The 23978-nt window shown below is 44.9% G+C and overlaps 1 protein-coding gene across 1 annotated transcript in view; it reads right to left on the reverse strand.

Moving 5' to 3' along the window:
• Window positions 1–21701, reverse strand: part of sh3tc2 (SH3 domain and tetratricopeptide repeats 2) — a 41248-nt gene extending 19547 nt beyond the window's left edge. Inside the window, exons 1-13 of the mRNA XM_031791350.1 lie at window positions 20795–21701; window positions 18116–18214; window positions 16987–17115; window positions 15396–15523; window positions 15070–15175; window positions 14618–14761; window positions 13094–13292; window positions 12487–12560; window positions 11062–11257; window positions 6398–6534; window positions 5678–5728; window positions 531–841; window positions 46–240 (exon numbers count right to left, since the gene is read on the reverse strand). Coding sequence (XP_031647210.1) covers window positions 46–240; window positions 531–841; window positions 5678–5728; window positions 6398–6534; window positions 11062–11257; window positions 12487–12560; window positions 13094–13292; window positions 14618–14761; window positions 15070–15175; window positions 15396–15523; window positions 16987–17115; window positions 18116–18214; window positions 20795–20879 — 1854 coding nt within the window. The 5' untranslated portion in view covers window positions 20880–21701. The remainder of the gene's footprint in view (window positions 1–45; window positions 241–530; window positions 842–5677; window positions 5729–6397; window positions 6535–11061; window positions 11258–12486; window positions 12561–13093; window positions 13293–14617; window positions 14762–15069; window positions 15176–15395; window positions 15524–16986; window positions 17116–18115; window positions 18215–20794) is intronic.
• Window positions 21702–23978: the final 2277 nt, after the last annotated feature.

Consider the following 23978-nt stretch of genomic DNA (forward strand, 5'->3'; position numbering starts at 1 on the left):
TGTGTGCATGTGTACATACTCCAGGGTTCCTCCCTTCTGCCCTACCTGGGAGTACTTGAGCTTCTTGGCGCAGAGCCTCCCCAGTAGGAAGCATGCCCGTCGGTGTGCCCAGGCCATGCCCGTTCTCTTGGCCCCCTCCCTGACAATCTCCAGATGGCCCAGTAACTCATCCTCACTCTGTCCTGAGAACGTCAGCCACAGGAAGGAGTGGTTTAGGTCATAGAGGGGCAGGAAGTCCTCCTGGAGGAGAGGAGAGGAGAGGAGAGGAGAGGAGAGGAGAGGAGAGGAGAGGAGAGGAGAGGAGAGGAGAGGAGAGGAGAGGAGAGGAGAGGAGAGGAGAGGAGAGGAGAGGAGAGGAGAGGAGAGGAGAGGAGAGGAGAGGAGAGAGGAGAGGAGAGGATTGAAAATGAATATAATAGATTACTTTATTGACAATCAACAGTGAATTAAAATACAAACACAACTATACAAACCAGACGCAAACCCCTAAATCTCTTCAATTTCAAAACAGTGGTTCTTTGACCTCTCACCTGGAAGTGATGCATGTTGAGCAGAGTCAGGGTTGGGTCACAGAGCTCTGGATCCACCCCCTCCCAACTCCCCTCCTCCAGGAAAAGGGGTGGGTCTTCCTGGAACTCATTCATCTCTCTGAAGGTGTCGTCCAGACTGAAGGACAGCAACTCCCCGTCACCGCCACGCCCCAAAGCATTCTGGGAGGCGTAGAAGGAGGCGCGGGGCGAGGAGTGAGAGAGAGAGGGGCGGGGGGAGGAGTGGTAGGGGGGTGTTGCGTCACTCTTCTCTGAGATGATGGACTGCCGGGCGCTGACGGGGAGCTTATGCTCTGAGAGAGAAAGATATGAACACTGAATGGCCCCCTCCCAGTTAGGGGGAGTGATGAGCTCTACAGCAGAGTCTCACAACTCAATCGCTGGTTGAAAACTGTTTTCTGCCCCTCCCAAAAGATAGAATTTGTAGATAATTGGCCCTCTTTCTGGGACTCACACACAAACAGGACCAAGCCTGACCTGCTGAGGAGTGACGGACTCCATCCTAGCTGGAGGGGTGCTCTCATCTTATCTACCAACATCGACAGGGCTCTAACTCCTCTAGCTCCACAATGTGATAGGGTGCAGGCCAGGCAGCAGGCTGTTAGCCAGCCTGCCAGCATAGTGGAGTCTGCCACTAGCACAGTCAGTGTAGTCAGCTCAGCTATCACCATTGAGACCGTGTCTGTGCCTCGACCTAGGTTGGGCAAAACTAAACATGGCGGTGTTCGCCTTAGCAATCTCACTAGGATAAAGACCACCTCCATTCCTGTCAGTATTGAAAGAGATCATGATACCTCACATCTCCAAATAGGGCTACTTAATGTTAGATCCCTTACTTCAAAGGCAATTATAGTCAATGAACTAATCACTGATCATAATCTTGATGTGATTGGCCTGACTGAAACATGGCTTAAGCCTGATGAATTTACTGTGTTAAATGAGGCCTCACCTCCTGGCTACACTAGTGAACATATCCCCCGTGCATCCCGCAAAGGCGGAGGTGTTGCTAACATTTACGATAGCAAATTTCAATTTACAAAATAAAGAAATGACGTTTTCGTCTTTTGAGCTTCTAGTCATGAAATCTATGCAGCCTACTCAATCACTTTTTATAGCTACTGTTTACAGGCCTCCTGGGCCATATACAGCGTTCCTCACTGAGTTCCCTGAATTCCTATCGGACCTTGTAGTCATAGCAGATAATATTCTAATCTTTGGTGACTTTAATATTCACATGGAAAAGTCCACAGACCCACTCCAAAAGGCTTTCGGAGCCATCATCGACTCAGTGGGTCCAACATGTCTCTGGACCCACTCACTGTCACAGTCATACGCTGGACCTAGTTTTGTCCCATGGAATAAATGTGTTGGATCTTAATGTTTTTCCTCATAATCCTGGACTATCGGACCACCATTTTATTACGTTTGCAATTGCAACAAATAATCTGCTCAGACCCCAACCAAGGAACATCAAAAGTCGTGCTATAAATTCACAGACAACACAAAGATTCCTTGATGTCCTTCCAGATTCCCTCTGTCTACCCAGAGGACAAAAATCAGTTAACCACCTAACTGAGGAACTCAATTTAACCTTGCGCAATACCCTAGATGCAGTTGCACCCCTAAAAACTAAAAACATTTCTCATAAGAAACTAGCTCCCTGGTACACAGAAAATACCCGAGCTCTGAAGCAAGCTTCGAGAAAATTGGAACGGAAATGGCACCACACCAAACTGGAAGTCTTCCGACTAGCTTGGAAAGACAGTACAGTGCAGTACCGTAGAGCCGTTACTGCTGCTCGATCATCCTATTTTTCTAACTTAATTGAGGAAAATAAGAACAATCCGAAATTCCTTTTTGATACTGTCGCAAAGCTAACTAAAAAGCAGCATTCCCCAAGAGAGGATGACTTTCACTTTAGCAGTGATAAATTCATGAACTTCTTTGAGGAAAAGATTATGATTATTAGAAAGCAAATTACGGACTCCTCTTTAAATCTGCGTATTCCTTCAAAGCTCAGTTGTCCTGAGTCTGCACAACTCTCCCAGGACCTAGGATCAAGAGAGACGCGTCAAGTGTTTTAGTAATATATCTCTTGACACAATGATGAAAATAATCATGGCCTCTAAACCTTCAAGCTGCATACTGGACCCTATTCCAACTAAACTACTGAAAGAGCTGCTTCCTGTGCTTGGCCCTCCTATGTTGAACATAATAAACGGCTCTCTATCCACCGGATGTGTACCAAACTCACTAAAAGTGGCAGTAATAAAGCCTCTCTTGAAAAAGCCAAACCTTGACCCAGAAAATATAAAAAACTATCGGCCTATATCGAATCTTCAATTCCTCTCAAAAATTTTTGAAAAGGCTGTTGCGCAGCAACTTACTGCCTTCCGGAAGACAAACAATGTATACGAAATGCTTCAGTCTGGTTTTAGACCCCATCAAAGCACTGAGACGGCACTTGTGAAGGTGGTAAATGACATTTTAATGGCATCGGACCGAGGCTCTGCATCTGTCCTCGTGCTCCTAGACCTTAGTGCTGCTTTTGATACCATCGATCACCACATTCTTTTGGAGAGATTGGAAACCCAAATTGGTCTACACAGACAAGTTCTGGACTGGTTTAGATCTTATCTGTCGGAAAGATATCAGTTTGTCTCTGTGAATGGTTTGTCCTCTGACAAATCAACTGTAAATTTCGGTGTTCCTCAAGGTTTCCCGTTTTAGGACCACTATTGTTTTCACTATATATTTTACCTCTTGGGGATGTTATTCGAAAACATAATGTTAACTTTCACTGCTATGCGGATGACACACAGCTGTACATTTCAATGAAACATGGTGAAGCCCCAAAATTGCCCTCGCTAGAAGCCTGTGTTTCAGACATAAGGAAGTGGATGGCTGCAAACGTTCTACTTTTAAACTCGGACAAAACAGAGATGCTTGTTCTAGGTCCCAAGAAACAAAGAGATCTTCTTCTGAATCTGACAATTAATCTTAATGGTTGTACAGTCGTCTCAAATAAAACTGTGAAGGACCTCGGCGTTACTCTGGACCCTGATCTCTCTTTTGAAGAACATATCAAGACCATTTCAAGGACAGCTTGACAGCTTCTACGTAACATTGCAAAAATCAGAAACTTTCTGTCCAAAAATGATGCAGAAAAATTTATCCATGCTTTTGTCACTTCTAGGTTAGACTACGGCAATGCTCTACTTTCCGGCTACCCGGATAAAGCACTAAATAAACTTCAGTTGGTGCTAAATACGGCTGCTAGAATCCTGGCTAGAACCAAAAATTTGAGTCAGTGCTAGCCTCTCTACACTGGCTTCCTGTCAAAGCAAGGGCTGATTTCAAGGTTTTACTGCTAACCTACAAAGCATTACATGGGCTTGCTCCTACCTATCTCTCTGATTTGGTCCTGCCGTACATACCTACACGTACGCTACGGTCACAAGACGCAGGCCTCCTAATTGTCCCTAGAATTTCTAAGCAAACAGCTGGAGGCAGGGCTTTCTCCTATAGAGCTCCATTTTTATGGAACAGTCTGCCTACCCATGTCAGAGACGCAAACTCGGTCTCAACCTTTAAGTCTTTACTGAAGACTCATCTCTTCAGTGGGTCATATGATTGAGTGTAGTCTGGCCCAGGAGTGGGAAGGTGAACGGAAAGGCTCTGGAGCAACGAACCGCCCTTGCTGTCTCTGCCTGGCCGGTTCCCCTCTTTCCACTGGGATTCTCTGCCTCTAACCCTATTACAGGGGCTGAGTCACTGGCTTGCTGGGGCTCTCTCATGCCGTCCCTGGAAGGGGTGCGTCACCTGAGCGGGTTGATTCACTGATGTGGTCATCCTGTCTGGGTTGGCGCCCCCCCTTGGGTTGTGCCATGGCGGAGATCTTTGTGGGCTATACTCAGCCCTGTCTCAGGATGGTAAGTTGGTGGTTGAAGATATCCCTCTGGTGGTGTGGGGGCTGTGCTTTGGCAAAGTGGGTGGGGTTATATCCTTCCTGTTTGGCCCTGTCTGGGGGTGTCCTCAGATGGGGCCACAGTGTCTCCTGACCCCTCCTGTCTCAGCCTCCAGTATTTATGCTGCAGTAGTTTATGTGTCGGGGGGCTAGGGTCAGTTTGTTATATTTGGAGTACTTCTCCTGTCCTATTCGGTGTCCTGTGTGAATCTATGTGTGCATTCTCTAATTCTCTCCTTCTTTCTCTCTCTCGGAGGACTTGAGCCCTAGGACCATGCCCCAGGACTACCTGACATGATGACTCCTTGCTGTCCCCAGTCCATCTGACCGTGCTGCTGCTCCAGTTTCAACTGTTCTGCCTTATTATTATACGACCATGCTGGTCATTTATGAACATTTGAACATCTTGGCCATGTTCTGTTATAATCTCCACCCGGCACAGCCAGAAGAGGACTGGCCACCCCACATAGCCTGGTTCCTCTCTAGGTTTTTTCCTAGGTTTTGGCCTTTCTAGAGAGTTTTTCCTAGCCACTGTGCTTCTACACCTGCATTGCTTGCTGTTTGGGGTTTTAGGCTGTGTTTCTGTACAGCACTTTGAGATATCAGCTGATGTACGAAGGGCTATATAAATACATTTGATTTGATTTGAATGTAAAGGTTTCGGTACACTGTATATGAAAATCCATGTACTGTACATTAGAAATGTAGCTATGAAACTTCCTTGACTCTCCTAGCAGTTCAGCTTGGTGCTGCAATATGTGCCTGTTCAACAAATTAATAAAATATTAATTCATTAATTATATTATATTATTTTTTATCACATTCCAATTATAAAATTGCAATTTCTGAATTGGGCGTCCCCAGTGAAAGTTACGTCCCTGTCCCATGTAAAATGAAATGTAAGCAAAAACTGAAACATTATTGGTTTCCTTCTCTCCTCCTAAACAGGGAAGAAAAGTAAAGAGTTTGACTATGTATAGAGTTCCCCTTTCAGTGTTCTGGCCTACAGCTGTCAGGGAGAAAATGTTCTTGGCTTTGACTGAGACAGAAGGATATATCCACCTCTAAACAATCTTCTACCATTCAACTGAGGTTGTATTAACAATCTGATAAACAACGTATTAACTTTCATAAATATCTTATTTCCTTCCGTATTACTAACCTTGTTTTGGTTGGTTTCTGATGTAGGTAAAGTCAGACTGATCCAGTCTATCTGCAGGAAGAAATATATATTTAACTGGTGTTTCACATACAGTGGTTTTTCCGTTAAAAGTTGCTTGGTAATGCAGCACAGACTGCGGGCTCACGCAGAATTCTATGGCACATTATTTAACTGTCAGCCATTGTTGCCATTTATGCTAGTTAATGCTAGTTTGACCACCAGAGGGCGTCTTTGAGAAGCTAAGTTATTGAAATGAAATGGGGCTGTAGGCCTAAGGGTCCTCTGTACTGCAGCTGTTTTAGCATAACTTACCTATTGATAAAGCATACAGTACAGGTCTTTAAATACAGTCAAGCAGCACTCAGTAAAACACAGTGGTTCCCTACCTACAGTAGTCTGACAGTACTCAGTATAACACAGTGGTTCCCTTCCTACAGTAGTCTGATAGTACTCAGTAAAACACAGTGGTTCCCTACCGACAATAGTCTGACAGTACTCAGTATAACACAGTGGTTCCCTACCTACAGTAGTCTGACAGTACTCAGTATAACATAGTGGTTCCCTGCCTACAATAGTCTGACAGTACTCAGTATAACACAGTGGTTCCCTTCCTACAGTAGTCTGACAGTACTCAGTAAAACACAGTGGTTCCCTACCTACAGTAGTCTGACAGCACTCAGTAATTCCCTATACTGTATAGACTGAGGGATCCTCTCCTACCTAGTCTGTAGACAGTACTGATGTCAGAGGAGAAGAGTCTCTCTAGGAGGCCGCTGTCTCTGGGTTCACTACTGCAGGGGTTAATCTGGGCCATTGACGCACGTTCCTCCTCACTTAGAAACACCAGTTGTCTGTCTCTGACAAGGAGGGAGAGAGAGCGAGAGTGAGAGGGCAGAGAGAGGGAGTGGAGAGAGACAAAGAAAGCATTATCACCCACATGACTGCTCTCAACCACCCCTCCATCCCTCCCCCCTTCCATCTCTCTATCCCTCCATCCCTCCATCCAACCCTACATACCTCCATCCTTCCATTCCACCACCCCCACCCCTCCATCTCTCTACACCTCCCTCCCTTTACCCCTACACCCCTCTGCAACCATTTATCCTTCCATCCCTGCCCTCGTCATCTCTCTACTTCTCCATCCCCCCACCCCTCCATCTCTCTTCTCCTCCATCCCCCATCCCTCCACCCCTCCATCTCTCTTCTCCTCCATCCCCCCATCCCCCACCTCTCCATCTCTCTACTCCTCCATCCCCCACCTCTCCATCTCTCTACTCCTCCATCCTCCACCCCTCCATCTCTCTACTCCTCCATCCCCCCACCCTCCATCTCTCTACTCCTCCATCCTCCACCCCTCCATCTCTCTACTCCTCCATCCCCCACCTCTCCATCTCTCTACTCCTCCATCCTCCACCCCTCCATCTCTCTACTCCTCCATCCCCCCACCCTCCATCTCTCTACTCCTCCATTCCTCCACCCCTCCATCTCTCTACTCCTCCATCCCCCCATCCCCCCCACCCCTCCATCTCTGTACTCCTCCGTCCCCCCCACCCCTCCATCTCTCTACTCCTCCATCCCCCCACACCTCCATCTCTCTACTTCTCCATCCCCCCACCCCTCCATCTCTCTTCTCCTCCATCCCCCCATCCCCCACCTCTCCATCTCTCTACTTCTCCATCCCCCCACCCCTCCATCTCTCTTCTCCTCCATCCCCCCATCCCCCACCTCTCCATCTCTCTACTCCTCCATCCCCCATCCCCCAACCTTTCCATCTCTCTACTCCTCCATCCCCCCACCCCTCCATCTCTCTACTCCTCCATCCCCCATCCCCCACCCCTCCATCTCTCTACTCCTCCATCCCCCCACCCCTCCATCATCCTACTCCTCCATCCCCCAATGCTGTTATGTATAGCCCTCACAGTGGTTTGGTATTGCAATGCTGTTATGTATAGCCCTCACAGTGGTTTGGTATTGTAATGCTGTTATGTATAGCCCTCACAGTGGTTTGGTATTGTAATGCTGTTATGTATAGCCCTCACAGTGGTTTGGTATTGTAATGCTGTTATGTATAGCCCTCACAGTGGTTTGGTATTGTAATGCTGTTATGTTTAGTCCTCACAGTAGTTTGGTATTGTAATGCTGTTATGTATAGCCCTCACATTGGTTTGGTACTGTAATGCTGTTATGTATAGCCCTCACAGTGGTTTGGTATTGTAATGCTGTTATGTATAGCCCTCACAGTGGTTTGGTATTGTAATGCTGTTATGTATAGCCCTCACAGTGGTTTGGTATTGTAATGCTGTTATGTATAGCCCTCACAGTGGTTTGGTATTGTAATGCTGTTATGTATAGTCCTCACAGTAGTTTGGTATTGTAATGCTGTTATGTATAGACCTCACAGTGGTTTGGTATTGTAATGCTGTTATGTATAGTCCTCACAGTAGTTTGGTATTGTAATGCTGTTATGTATAGTCCTCACAGTAGTTTGGTATTGTAATGCTGTTATGTATAGACCTCACAGTAGTTTGGTATTGTAATGCTGTTATGTATAGTCCTCACAGTAGTTTGGTATTGTAATGCTGTTATGTATAGCCCTCACAGTAGTTTGGTATTGTAATGCTGTTATGTATAGCCCTCACAGTGGTTTGGTATTGTAATGCTGTTATGTATAGCCCTCACAGTGGTTTGGTATTGTAATGCTGTTATGTATAGCCCTCACAGTAGTTTGGTATTGTAATGCTGTTATGTATAGACCTCACAGTGGTTTGGTATTGTAATGCTGTTATGTATAGTCCTCACAGTAGTTTGGTATTGTAATGCTGTTATGTATAGACCTCACAGTGGTTTGGTATTGTAATGCTGTTATGTATAGTCCTCACAGTAGTTTGGTATTGTAATGCTGTTATGTATAGACCTCACAGTGGTTTGGTATTGTAATGCTGTTATGTATAGCCCTCACAGTGGTTTGGTATTGTAATGCTGTTATGTATAGTCCTCACAGTGGTTTGGTATTGTAATGCTGTTATGTATAGCCCTCACAGTGGTTTGGTATTGTAATGCTGTTATGTATAGCCCTCACAGTGGTTTGGTATTGTAATGCTGTTATGTATAGTCCTCACAGTGGTTTGGTATTGTAATGCTGTTATGTATAGCCCTCACAGTGGTTTGGTATTGTAATGCTGTTATGTATAGCCCTCACAGTGGTTTGGTATTGTAATGCTGTTATGTATAGTCCTCACAGTGGTTTGGTATTGTAATGCTGTTATGTATAGCCCTCACAGTGGTTTGGTATTGTAATGCTGTTATGTATAGTCCTCACAGTGGTTTGGTATTGTAATGCTGTTATGTATAGCCCTCACAGTGGTTTGGTATTGTAATGCTGTTATGTATAGTCCTCACAGTGGTTTGGTATTGTAATGCTGTTATGTATAGCCCTCACAGTGGTTTGGTATTGTAATGCTGTTATGTATAGTCCTCACAGTAGTTTGGTATTGTAATGCTGTTATGTATAGACCTCACAGTGGTTTGGTATTGTAATGCTGTTATGTATAGTCCTCACAGTGGTTTGGTATTGTAATGCTGTTATGTATAGACCTCACAGTGGTTTGGTATTGTAATGCTGTTATGTATAGCCCTCACAGTGGTTTGGTATTGTAATGCTGTTATGTATAGTCCTCACAGTGGTTTGGTATTGTAATGCTGTTATGTATAGTCCTCACAGTGGTTTGGTATTGTAATGCTGTTATGTATAGACCTCACAGTAGTTTGGTATTGTAATCCTGTTATGTATAGCCCTCACAGTGGTTTGGTATTGTAATGCTGTTATGTATAGTCCTCACAGTAGTTTGGTATTGTAATGCTGTTATGTATAGACCTCACAGTAGTTTGGTATTGTAATGCTGTTATGTATAGCCCTCACAGTGGTTTGGTATTGTAATGCTGTTATGTATAGCCCTCACAGTGGTTTGGTATTGTAATGCTGTTATGTATAGCCCTCACAGTGGTTTGGTATTGTAATGCTGTTATGTATAGCCCTCACAGTGGTTTGGTATTGTAATGCTGTTATGTATAGCCCTCACAGTGGTTTGGTATTGTAATGCTGTTATGTATAGCCCTCACAGTGGTTTGGTATTGTAATGCTGTTATGTATAGTCCTCACAGTAGTTTGGTATTGTAATGCTGTTATGTATAGTCCTCACAGTAGTTTGGTATTGTAATGCTGTTATGTATAGACCTCACAGTAGTTTGGTATTGTAATGCTGTTATGTATAGCCCTCACAGTGGTTTGGTATTGTAATGCTGTTATGTATAGACCTCACAGTAGTTTGGTATTGTAATGCTGTTATGTATAGTCCTCACAGTGGTTTGGTATTGTAATGCTTTTATGTTTAGACCTCACAGTGGTTTGGTATTGTAATGCTGTTATGTATAGCCCTCACAGTGGTTTGGTATTGTAATGCTGTTATGTATAGCCCTCACAGTGGTTTGGTATTGTAATGCTGTTATGTATAGTCCTCACAGTGGTTTGGTATTGTAATGCTGTTATGTATAGCCCTCACAGTGGTTTGGTATTGTAATGCTGTTATGTATAGTCCTCACAGTGGTTTGGTATTGTAATGCTGTTATGTATAGTCCTCACAGTAGTTTGGTATTGTAATGCTGTTATGTATAGACCTCACAGTAGTTTGGTATTGTAATGCTGTTATGTATAGACCTCACAGTAGTTTGGTATTGTAATGCTGTTATGTATAGACCTCACAGTGGTTTGGTATTGTAATGCTTTTATGCCATCAAACCCCTGCAACTTATCCAGAACGCTGCAGCCCACCTGGTTTTCTCATGTCACCCCGCTCCTCCACACACTGCACTGGCTTCCAGTCGAAGCTCACATCCACTACAAGACCCTGGTACTTACCTACAGACCAGCAAGAGGAACTGCCCCTCCCTATGCTTAAACCCTACACCCCATCCAGAGCTCTCCGTTCTGCCACATCTGGTCTCTTGGCCCTCCTACCCCTATGGGAGGGCAGGTCCCACTCAGCCCAGTCCAAGCTCTTCTCCGTCCTGGCACCGTAGTGGTGGAACCAGCTTCCCCCTGAAGTTAGGACAACATTCCCTGCCCAACTTACAAAACCCCCTGAAACTCTGCCTCCTCAATGAGTACCTTAAATAATCCCCCTCCTCACCTCGACCCCCCCCCCCCCCACTTCTAGCTCTGACTTTGCTGACAGCTACTTTATTGAGGAAAAGTGTATTTAATATGCCTGTGATATGTGGTTGTCCCACCTAGCTATCTTCAGATGAATGCACTAATTGCAAGTCGCTCTGGATAAGAGTGTCTGCTAAATGACTAAACATTTTACATTTAAATGTATTGCTCTTACGGGGGTTTGGCGTTGAGTGGTTTGACGTGAGCCTTGTGCACGAAGCCGGTGTTTCCTGTAGAGCAGTGTGTTCCTATGAACAGGTCCAGACCTCGAAGTAGCATCCCCTGTATCTCAATCAGGTCACCTTGACTCAGCTGGAGCTCATCAGAACCTACTGGGTTGTGGTCCACTACAGCCTCACAGGATCCGGTTACTGCAAGAGGAGGGGAGAGGAGAGGGGGTTGGAGGAAATACCTAGTATGTGTAATGAACACTGGCCATGGCATGAGTGTAGTGTGCTGTAGAACCCTAGAGGTTCCTGCCCTCACCTATAGGGTGATGAAACTGTCATCTCTCTGAAGGGTTAGGTTTAGGGTTAGGTTTAGGGTTAGATTTAGGGTAAGGGCCTCACCTATAGGGTGATCAAACTGTCCTCTCTCTGAAGGGTTAGGTTTAGGGTAAGGGCCTCACCTATAGGGTGATCAAACTGTCCTCTCTCTGGAGGGTTAGGTTTAGGGTAAGGGCCTCACCTATAGGGTGATCAAACTGTCCTCTCTCTGAACGGTTTGGGGTAAGGGCCTCACCTATAGGGTGGTCAAACTGTCCTCTCTCTGAAGGGTTAGGTTTAGGGTAAGGGCCTCACCTACAGGGTGGTCAAACTGTCCTCTCTCTGAAGGTTTAGGGTAAGGGCCTCACCTATAGGGTGGTCAAACTGTCCTCTCTCTGAAGGGTTAGGTTTAGGGTAAGGGCCTCACCTATAGGGTGGTCAAACTGTCCTCTCTCTGAAGGGTTAGGTTTAGGGTAAGCACCTCACCTACAGGGTGGGCAAACTGTCCTCTCTCTGAAGGGTTAGATTTAGGGTTAGATTTAGGGTTAGGTTTAGGACTAGGTTTAGAGTTAGGTTTAGGTTAAGGGTTAGGTTTAGGGTAAGGGCCTCACCTATACGGTGGTCAAACTGTCCTCTCTCTGAAGGGTTAGGTTTAGGGTAAGCACCTCACCTACAGGGTGGGCAAACTGTCCTCTCTCTGAAGGGTTAGATTTAGGGTTAGATTTAGGGTTAGGTTTAGGACTAGGTTTAGAGTTAGGTTTAGGTTAAGGGTTAGGTTTAGGGTAAGGGCCTCACCTATACGGTGGTCAAACTGTCCTCTCTCTGAAGGGTTAGGTTTAGGGTTAGATTTAGGGTTAGGTTTAGGACTAGGTTTAGGGTTAGGTTTAGGGTAAGGGCCTCACCTATAGGGTGGTCAAATTGTCCTCTCTCTGAAGAGTTAGGTTTAGGGTTAGGTTTAAGGTAAGGGCCTCACCTATAGGGTGGTCAAATTGTCCACTCTCTGAAGAGTTAGGTTTAGGGTTAGGTTTAAGGTAAGGGCCTCACCTATAGGGTGGTCAAATTGTCCTCTCTCTGAAGAGTTAGGTTTAGGGTTAGGTTTAAGGTAAGGGCCTCACCTATAGGGTGGTCAAATTGTCCTCTCTCTGAAGGGGAGCATCCGGCACAGTCAGAGTACTTCCTCAGAAACCACCTACACAAACAGGAAACACATCAGCTTGGGACAAAATGGCTGCCATATTTCCCTAAAAAATGTAAGACGAGAGGAAACACAAGTGTGAAAATTAAGGATAGAGGTTGATAGCTTATAGGGTGACTGAGTATGTCACTGTGTCATGTTATAAGGTGTACATACAGCATAGGATGTAATGTGACTTACTGGTAGAATGGGTATAGGTTAGGGACTAGGTAACTCACTGGTAGAAGGGGTATGGGTTAGGGACTAGGTAACTCACTGGTAGAAGGGGTATAGGTTAGGGACTAGGTAACTCACTGGTAGAAGGGGTATAGGTTAGGGACTAGGTAACTCACTGGTAGAAGGGGTATTGGTTAGGGTAGAGACTAGGTAACTCACTGGTAGAAGGGGTATAGGTTAGGGACTAGGTAACTCACTGGTAGAAGGGGTATAGGTTAGGGACTAGGTAACTCACTGGTAGAAGGGGTATAGGTTAGGGACTAGGTAACTCACTGGTAGAAGGGGTATAGGTTAGGGACTAGGTAACTCACTGGTAGAAGGGATATGGCAGCGGCTGCATGGTGTTGACAGGCACTAGTCCGTGTTGTCCGGTGGAGAGAAGGGTGCCCTCCCAGTGACTGTCCTGCCCCGTGTCTCTAACCATCAGCAAATCGTTACGTCTGAAACACAACTCCTCTTCCTCATCGCTATGCTCGCCACTGCTCACCAGCGCCTTGGCGAAGAACGAACCTGGGGGAGAGAGATACATATAGGTAAATAACATGCAACGAACACCACACCAGATGCAGGTTTCTGTAAAGAATGAACATTCGACTGAACTAAAGGGATCTTTTCATGGAACTGAGGCTCTGTCCTACGTCACAGAGTCCTGTTTTAAAGATCCATTCTCAACATACACACGCCTTCATTTCCCTGGCTATTGATTCCTCTCAGCCATTAGGGAGAACAGTACTTCCTATTAAAACACTATGTCTACAATGGAAATGCAGTGTAGGAAAATACCTCTCTAAAGTATGTTGAGTTAATGGCTGACAAATTGTAAAGTGAAAAGGGGCACTGTGGTTGTTTTGCTGTTTTACTTGATCTCTGAACATTCAGAACACGTCATCAGTTAAAGTGTAGCTCTATGTAATTTCTAGGTATCTGGAACAACTGCTGAAATATCATGAAAATGTCCCTTCAGTTCAGTGGTTAAGTAATAAGTTGACATGTTGTGCTTCTGTTCTTCTCTGAGGGGAGTGTGATGTAAACTGATGTTGACGATGAAGGTCAGGAAAGTAGAGCACATAAGCTGTCCATAAGGAGTTCGTAGAGTGTGTAAGGTCTTCATAACGTGTCCATTAGTAGTTTATAAACTGTTCATAAGATGTTTTTCATTTTTTTATTTAACCAGGTAGGCTAGCTGAGAACACCTTTATTTAACCAGGTAGGCTAGTTGAGAACACCTTTATTTAACCAGGTAGGCTAGTTGAGAACACCTTTATTTAACCAGGTAGGCTAGTTGAGAACACCTTTATTTAACCAGGTAGGCTAGTTGAGAACAAGTTCTCATTTACATCTGCGACCTGGCCAAGATAAAGCAAAGCAGTTCAACACAAACAACACAGAGTTACACATGGAATAAACAATAAATAAGTCAATACACAATAGAAAAAAAAGAATGTCTATATACATTGTGTGCAAACGAAGCAGCGAAGTAATTACAATTTAGCAAATGAACACTGAAGTGATGTCTATAAAGACCTCATAAGATGCTGATATGGTGTTCATAACCTGTCATAAGGAGTGTCCATCCCAAACCTTCTAAACTAGCAGTCCCAGGTAGTGTGGCCAGGTGTTGTTCATAATATGGTTATAACATGTCAGCAGCAGTCCCAGGTAAGTTGTTCATAGGGTGTTTATAAAGAGTTTATAAGGTGTTCGTTCACCCTCCTGCAGCAGCAGTCCCAGGTAGTGTGGCCAGGTGTTGTTCATAATATGGTTATAACATGTCATAAGGTGTTCATAAGTTGTTCATAGGGTGTTTATAAAGAGTTTATAAGGTGTTCGTTCACCCTCCTGCAGCAGCAGTCCCAGGTAGAGTGTTGCCAGGTGTTCCTCGTCTACAGTCACAGTGATCTCCAAGTCCCTCAGCAGCTCAGTGTCCAGCCAGAACGACTGGTCACACAGGAAATTCTCCAGGCACCGCGCCACATAGCCTGGACATACAAAATGCACATAATATGTTCATAACATGTCATAAGGTGTTTATAACATGGCATATGCTGTTCATAAGGTTCACCACGCCACACAGCCTAGACACAACGAAGTAAGAGGAAGTTGTCCCTACATCCTGATGTAAGGCCTGTTTTTTCTGGGTCGATTCATTAGGATTGGGTGCGGGGACACTGGTCCTAGATCTGTGCTTATTGGCAACTTCTAACCAGGCTGGACATAATAATCAGCTATCAGACTGTGTAAATGAGAGTTTCATCCAGGTCAGGTAGACTAGGATAGTACAGCATACCCAGAGCCAGGTAGGTAGAGAACTTCCAGATCTCCTCTACAGTCTTGAAGGTGATGACAAAGCTGTCCTTCTCAGCATGGACAGACAGCAGACGGGCAGACAGGTCCTGTATGGAGGCAGAAGAACCAAAGACATTGATGAAGGAGCAGAGAGGATGCAGAGAAGGTCACCTTTATGCTAAACGACTCCTGGCCCCTACATCAGGGAGAAAATACTTTCAGCAGGACAACGGTTGGTACTGCACCTTTGGTCTAGGCGGGGTCATCAGTTTTGGCATGCCTTGACCTCTATAACTTCTAACAACTGACCTAAGACCTGTGACTAACCTTGAAGAGCTGAATGACGTCCTGACTGTTGCTCTCGACGACCCTGAGTCTTGTACGGAGCGCCTCCTGTAGTTCAGAGTCAGGTATTACACCTGAGCACCGCCGACCGCTGAACACTAGAACCACGTCTACACACACACAAACACACACACACACACAAACACACACACAACACACACACAAACGCACGTACACACGCACATATGCACACGTGCACACACACACTGTCAGTCTCATCATCAGACGGTAGGCGTATTGACTGATACTGTGATATTGTCATGTAGAGGTCAATATGCAGAGGTTAAGCTGTTTATGTGACTTTTTGCAGAAGGTAAGTGAGTGAATTTTAGAGCCATTCTCAGTGAGTGCTTTACAGAGCTCAGTGAGTGTATTATAGAGCTCAGTGAGTGTATTATAGAGCTCAGTGAGTGTATTACAGAGTGCAGTGAGTGTATTACAGAGCTCAGTGAGTGTATTACAGAGCTCAGTGAGTGTATTACAGAGCTCAGTGGGTGTATTACAGAGCTCGGTGAGTGTATTATAGAGCTCAGTGAGTGTATTATAGAGCTCAGTGAGTGTATTATAGAGCTCAGTGAGTGTATTATAGAGCTCAGTGAGTGTATTACAGAGCCATTCTCATTGAATGTATTACAGAGCCATTCTCATTGAGTGTATTATAGAGTCATTCTCAGTGAGTGTAATACAGAGCTCAGTGAGTGTATTATAGAGCTCAGTGAGTGTATTATAGAGCTCAGTGAGTGTATTACAGAGCTCAGTGAGTGTATTATAGAGCTCAGTGAGTGTATTACAAAGCTCAGTGAGTGTATTACAGAGCTCAGTGAGTGTATTATAGAGCTCAGTGAGTGTATTATAGATCTCAGTGAGTGTATTATAGAGCTCAGTGAGTGTATTACAGAGCTCAGTGAGTGTATTATAGAGCTCAGTGAGTGTATTACAGAGCCATTCTCATTGAGTGTATTACAGAGCTCAGTGAGTGTATTATAGAGTCATTCTCAGTGAGTGTATTACAGAGCTCAGTGAGCTCATTGAGTGTCTCAGTGTTAGACTAGGAATAACAGATCTATTACAGCCCTGAGTGACTCTTAGTGGACGTTTAAAAGGGACCTTTAAACATTAGGTCCATTTAGGAGAGAGCTACACAGGAACCTGCTGGAGGAAAGTAACAGATTATCATAGAGTAGCTAAGTAGCTGTGTCTACTGCAACATTAACGTTAAGGGAAGATGAAGAGTCATCAGTTTTCTTGCAGGATGTTGACATACATACAGACAACATGAATGATAAAGTGATCATCTAGATGACTGTATAGAAAGAGACAGGATACAATAGAGATGCTGTGATAGCATCAACACCAACAGATCCACAATAAGCATCACACCACACAACCATGACCAGCAGCTGGTCAGCATGACCAGCACCACCACAACATTAGCAGTTAGCACATCCATAGCAGGAATAGAGAGAGAAACACCCTGGCTGTCCCAATTAGCACCGTATGGGTCAAAAGTAGCACCTATGGGTAATCGGGTGCCATTTGGAATACATCCGAGTATCTGTGAGTAGAACAGTACCTGAGGAGAACCTCTCTCCCACAGCCAGTGACACGGTGCTTCCTCTGGTGAACGCCTCCTTCCTCGTCCAGTAACTGTCCAGCTCCGCCTCCCCTTCCCCAGACTCCACCCCCGGACCCTCCTCCTCCCCTGGAGAAACCAGGAAACAGAGGTCAGGTCAGAGGAACCCTCAGGAAGGAAGGGGATGATACAGTTGTTTGGGGGTTGATTTTAAAAATAAACTTTTGTTTCAGCAACATGTGCTCTGTAAGCAAGTTCAAGATCATCCATCAACTTTGTTGTGTGACAACTATGAAGGGGGATGGAGATCAAATAGTGGACATGGCTACAAAACAACACCAGCATTTACCATCATTTAGTGTCCACATTGCTTCTTTGTCTATCCTTCTGGAATGCAAACCAGTCAAGGTAACGCGACAAAGTGACAGAATGGGTGGTTTGTCTATGTTACTGTATGAGAGAACATTCACACTAAGGTTGCATATCTGCTGGTGTACAGTGTATTCTGTGATCCAGCTTATGAGGGTTTCAATAGTGATTAGTTTTTTCCTCCAGAACATCAACAGGACATGAAGAGTCTATCATAGCCCACACATCTATTACCGTACTGCAGCTCCCAGATGGTCTATTACAATATAATGACCTGCTCTGGTTCTCCTGACAGGGCTTTGTGACTGGTGACGGCTTCACACACACGTGCTCACACACAGACGCACACACACACACGCACACACACACAGGAACACACACACACAAAGGCTTTATGAGCGGCTGGGCTGGCTTCCCCATGTTGTTGTCCCATTGTCCCAAACACATCCTCAGTCTGGGACTGACCGGTGACCAGTGGCATGACACAACAGCCTGAAAGAATCCTCCCAAACAGCCTGAAAGAATCCTCCCAAACAGCCTGAAAGAATCCTCCCGCTTAAATGACCACTGTTATGTTGTTTAGGCTACAGCGTAATACAATGTTTCATTGTTTGCTACAGTACAAATCCAGAAACATTCAAACTCCCAATTAGTCTGGGCAATATAACTCATGCAGGACATGGGAAGGAGGAGCATAATTGCGACAGAATCAGCTGGATGTTTTGTGAAGGTCATCGAAGGCTTTTTTACTGTACTCTACCTCGATTCCTAACATCATTTCCTGTGAAGTGCCCATTGGTTCCCGCTAGCGTGTACGGTGGTTCCCTCCATAGTGCATCCAGCTCAGCAGGGGAGATGTCTGCGAGGGGGGAAGGAGATAAGTGTGACACACATCAGTAAATGGTCGCTTTCCCCTGATCAGACGTTGCATGCATCAACCAATGGTTGCACGCCATGTCATCGACTGTACCTTCGGGCACCAGATTGCTATAGAATATGATGTGGTTAGCTGATAAAATACCTATCCAGGAGATTAGTCTAACACACATCTGTAAATGTCTGGGAGGGGGAAGGAGAATAGTGTAACACAAAGTAGTAAACACCATTAAGGGGTGCATGTCAATAGTCTAAAGTGGATTCCAATAGTCTAAGGATACCAGGAAGGACACATTTACTAGTCCTGAAGGAAAATTGTGTTGGTTGAAAATGTTGTATCACAAACAGGTCAAACAGCAAATAGTGAACAGACGTGTCGTCTTTACAAGAAAAGCAGCCATCAGACTTCGAAAGACAGCGCTTCCCAATCCTGGTCCTGGGGAGCCCAAGGGTTGCAAATGTTTGTTTTTGCGGCCTTACCAGCCACACTGATCTAGAGACAGATACTAGCACTATGGCCTTACCAGCCACCCTGATCACCCTGATCTAGAGACAGATACTAGCAGTATGGCCTTACCAGCCACCCTGATCTAGAGACAGATACTAGCAGTATGGCCTTACCAGCCACCCTGATCTAGAGACAGATACTAGCAGTATGGACTTACCAGCCACCCTGATCTAGAGACAGATACTAGCACTATGGCCTTACCAGCCACCCTGATCTAGAGACAGATACTAGCACTATGGCCTTACCAGCCACCCTGATCTAGAGACAGATGCTAGCACTATGGCCTTACCAGCCACCCTGATCTAGAGACAGATACTAGCACTATGGCCTTACCAGCCACCCTGATCACCCTGATCTAGAGACAGATACTAGCAGTATGGCCTTACCAGCCACCCTGATCTAGAGACAGATACTAGCACTATGGCCTTACCAGCCACCCTGATCTAGAGACAGATACTAGCAGTATGGACTTACCAGCCACCCTGATCTAGAGACAGATACTAGCAGTATGGACTTACCAGCCACCCTGATCTAGAGACAGATACTAGCACTATGGCCTTACCAGCCACCCTGATCTAGAGACAGATACTAGCACTATGGCCTTACCAGCCACCCTGATCTAGAGACAGATACTAGCAGTATGGCCTTACCAGCCACCCTGATCACCCTGATCTAGAGACAGATACTAGCAGTATGGCCTTACCAGCCACCCTGATCTAGAGACAGATACTAGCAGTATGGCCTTACCAGCCACCCAGATCTAGAGACAGATACTAGCACTATGGCCTTACCAGCCACCCTGATAACACTGATCTAGAGACAGATACTAGCACTATGGCCTTACCAGCCACCCTGATCTAGAGACAGATACTAGCAGTATGGACTTACCAGCCACCCTGATCTAGAGACAGATACTAGCAGTATGGCCTTACCAGCCACCCAGATCTAGAGACAGATACTAGCACTATGGCCTTACCAGCCACCCTGATCACCCTGATCTAGAGACAGATACTAGCAGTATGGCCTTACCAGCCACCCAGATCTAGAGACAGATACTAGCACTATGGCCTTACCAGCCACCCTGATCACCCTGATCTAGAGACAGATACTAGCACTATGGCCTTACCAGCCACCCTGATCACCCTGATCTAGAGACAGATACTAGCACTATGGCCTTACCAGCCACCCTGATCTAGAGACAGATACTAGCACTACACACCTGGTTCAAATAATCAAAGCTTGATCATGAGTTGATTATTAGATGTAGATGTGTGGTGCTAGGGCAAAATCCAAAACGTGCACCCCCTGGGGTCCAGGGACCAGGATTGGGAAAAGCTGTGGTAAGGGTTGACAGGGGATGGGAAACACAATGGCAAGAAGCAGAGAGGTCACACAATGACCCAGAGACAAACATCTGCACTGACATCATCAGCCAAAAACCCCACACATCACTGAGCGTTACCCATGAGACATCAGCTCAGCAAGACGAGAAAACACTCAGACTAGAACACACTCAGACAAGGACAAGCATGCCCTGTAAATGGAACAAAACAACGGTAAGCCTTTGTGTATTGTATACAAAACTGTATTGGTAAGCCACAGCTGACAGTCAATGTCAAAATTGTCTTCATGCTTTTGACCTTGTCGTAATACATACTGGTAATATTACCCAACATAGCAGAGAGACTCTCTACACAGGACAAAGCATAAAGACAATACAATACACAATGATTGACTGGTCCGTCATGCTGCACTGAGACACAGAACACAACAAACTGTACAGTTTAGTAACAATATGACAGACAGGACTGCAACTACAGTACACACAACAAGCACAATCAAACACCACCTAACACAGCGTCACACTGACACACCATGCCCTGTACTATACTATACCTTCATGGGATAGCCTGTTACCCATATCATATAGATATACCTACAGCAGCAGTATCTGTCTGAACGAGTGAGATACTGCTCTCTGTCTTCTCATGTCAGTGACCTACTAGCCTCAGCTACAGGCTGTGGGTACAGACGGCAGAGTGAAGTGGAACCAACCTGGGAAGAGAGGGCAGCGTTTGAGAAGCGGAGTGCAGCAGGAGGACGAGGAGGCCCGGAGAGGAGTGCAACAGCACCACGCCATGTGTACCAGCAGCTTACAGCTCCTAGAAATCAATGCTGCCAACAGCCGCAGCTCTCAGCACAGCTCTCAGCTACTAAGCATTTAGACTGACTGTCTGGTGGTCCGGCTCTGTCTGTCCTCAGAGACAGCTCTCTCTCTCTCCTGCTCTGATCTATCTCTCTCGTTCTGATCTCTCTCTCTCTCTCCTGCTCTGATCTATCTCTCTCGTTCTGATCTCTCTCTCTCTCTCACCTGCTCTGATCTATCTCTCTCGTTCTGATCTCTCTCTCTCTTTCCTGCTCTGATCTCTCTTTCTCACTTTCTCTTTTTCTGATTTCTCTCTCTCTCCTGTGTTGGATGTCTGATCTGTCACTTTCGTTCTCTCTCCAGTTAACTCTCGTTAGAGCTTCTTCCTGTACCCACACATCTCTCTCTCTCTCTCTCTCTCTCTCTCTAGCTGCTGCCCAGTCTGTGAATACACAAAGCACTCTTTTCTGATGGCATGTGTGAGTGGGGTGGTTAGTGAGAGAGAATGTGTGTGTGAGAGACCCCACTGTTTGTGCTGCTGAGACAGAGTAGTGCTGACCAACTGTAAGAGAATGCCAGCAGAGTGCAGCAGGCTACAAGGTCACTCTACAAGAGGTTACTGGGCACAGGTCTAAGATCAGCTTACCCTCCCCCACTCATAACCAGTAGAGGGGACAACACAAAACAAACCTTTCCCATGATCGGGGAAACACCATCCTACTCTCTGCAAGGTCACCATAGTGACCAGGGCTCGTATTCACAAAGCGGTGCTGATCTAGGAGTGCTGACTGGGGATCAGTTTAGTCTTTCAAATCATAATGAATACGATTTTATAGACAGGGGGAACCTGATCCTAGATCAGCTCTACTACTCAGACACATCGTGAATACCCGCCCATAGGGTCAGGGATTGGGATCAGATGGGGAGTTCTGATTGGCTGAAAGCTTGAGTGCTGCACATTGTGGGAGGATGCTACACTGTTCAAAGGAAACGCTTTGAAACACAAAGCTAGTGGCAACTATGCTGCCACAAACTTAGGGTATTGAAACATCATCCTGAGATGTTTTGAAACATGACATGGTGTGTGGTAACTCTACTTAATCAAGAGTTGGGCCACACCATGCCAGGGACAGGGAGCACTAACAGAAAGGTTTAAAAAAACAATTTGATGTTTCGTATTTCCAATTCCTGTAAATGAGATTCACTTCTCTTGTTGTTTATTCCCTTTTCATATTGTTTATTCCCTTTTCATATTGTTTATTCCCTTTTCATATTGTTTATTCCCTTTTCATATTGTCTATTCCCTTTTCATATTGTTTATTCCCTTCTCTTATTGTTTATTCCCTTTTCTTATTGTTTATTCCCTTTTCATACCTTGTTTTATTGACTCAAGTCCATGATAAGTCTGTATATCACAAGTCTGAATAGGGCCCCATGTGCTCAGTGTGACAAGGGTGGTTCATCACAACAGTTAAGTCTGAAGACTGGCTGAGTCAGTGTTTTGGGCAGTGTTTTGACAAGCAGGAGACCCGGGTTCAAATTCATATTGTCACGCACATACCAGCTTTATGCTGTAAATGTTATCTCGGCTATAAGTTGGACATGTTATCTCGGCTATAAGTTGGACATGTTATCTCTGCTATAAGTTGGACATGTTATCTCTGCTATAAGTTGGACGTATTACCACTGCTATAAGTTGAACATGTTATCTCTGCCATAAGTTGGACATGTTATCTCTGCTATAAATTGGACATGTTATCTAAGCTATAAGTTGGACATGTTATCTCTGCTATAAGTTGGACATGTTATCTCTGCTATAAGTTGGACATGTTATCTAAGCTATAAGTTGGACATGTTATCTAAGCTATAAGTTGGACATGTTATCTCTGCTATAAGTTGGACATGTTATCTAAGCTATAAGTTGGACATGTTATCTCTGCTATAAGTTGGACATTTTATCTCTGCCATAAGTTGAACATGTTATCTCTGCTATATGTTACCTTACTTAACCCTAAACATTTTGAAAGTAACATCATTTATAACCTCACAATGAGCCTGGCAGATGTAGTATTAATTACTGCCATTGCCTACCCTAGGAAAAGTATTCAATTTCCAGTGTCCTCTTTAACATTTGAACATATTTCAGCAAACTGTGGACGAATATGACAGCTCTGTCTATTCATCTCAATACATTTATAAAAATGTGTCACTGGAAATGAATGTATGACAGAGACAGTCTGAAAAAGAATTTGTGTGATTTGATGTTGCCTTTTACATGACCTGAAACCCTCAAAAGGTGTTTTCACAAGTTCACAACTCTCTCTTAAAAAACAGCAATGTTACCAGAGTGTTCCTTGTGATTCATTCAAATGTCTGCCACAGTACTGTTTCAGAGTACTTCTACTCTGTTTTAAACCACATTCTACTCTATGTATCAACACACATTGGGGTTTACATTCAAAGACAGCTTAGGTGCACTACTTTTCATGGTTTCAGTACACAATGATGGTGTTTTGAGTCTCTCTATTTTAACAGTGCAGGGAAAGGAATGGGGTAGGTAGGGCATAACTAATCAAATCCTCATTGCCTACTTTCCACTTCTCTCTCCCTCTCTCTGTCATCCAGCATTTCCATGCTAAAGTGAAGAAAACGAGGATGAAGATGCTCCTTCTCTAGAAACAACACCGGTCACTCCATTGAGGCATCCACGGTTGAGTCCCAAATGGCTCCCTATTCCCTATGTAGTACATTACTTTTGGCCAGAGCCTTATGGGTCCTGGTCAAAAGTAGTGCACTATATAGGGAATAAGGTGCAATTTAGGACGAAGGCCATGTCCTGATTGAATCAGTGTGTCTTGTGAGTCAGACAGCTGTAAACAGCCTGAGGCTCTTTACAGGAGAAACAACACTCTGTTTCCAGACACCGACAGACCCATTACAGAGAAATCTAATAGAGCAGGTTGACTCCCAAATGGTACCCTATTCCCTATGTAGTGCACTACTTTAGACCAGAGCTCTATCTGGTCAAAAGTCCTATCGAACCTGACCAAAAGTAGTGCACTACACTATAGGGAATAGAGAGGCCCCTGGAAG

The sequence above is a fragment of the Oncorhynchus kisutch genome, linkage group LG15 (genome assembly GCF_002021735.2).
Source record: "Oncorhynchus kisutch isolate 150728-3 linkage group LG15, Okis_V2, whole genome shotgun sequence".
Lineage (NCBI taxonomy): Eukaryota > Metazoa > Chordata > Actinopteri > Salmoniformes > Salmonidae > Oncorhynchus > Oncorhynchus kisutch.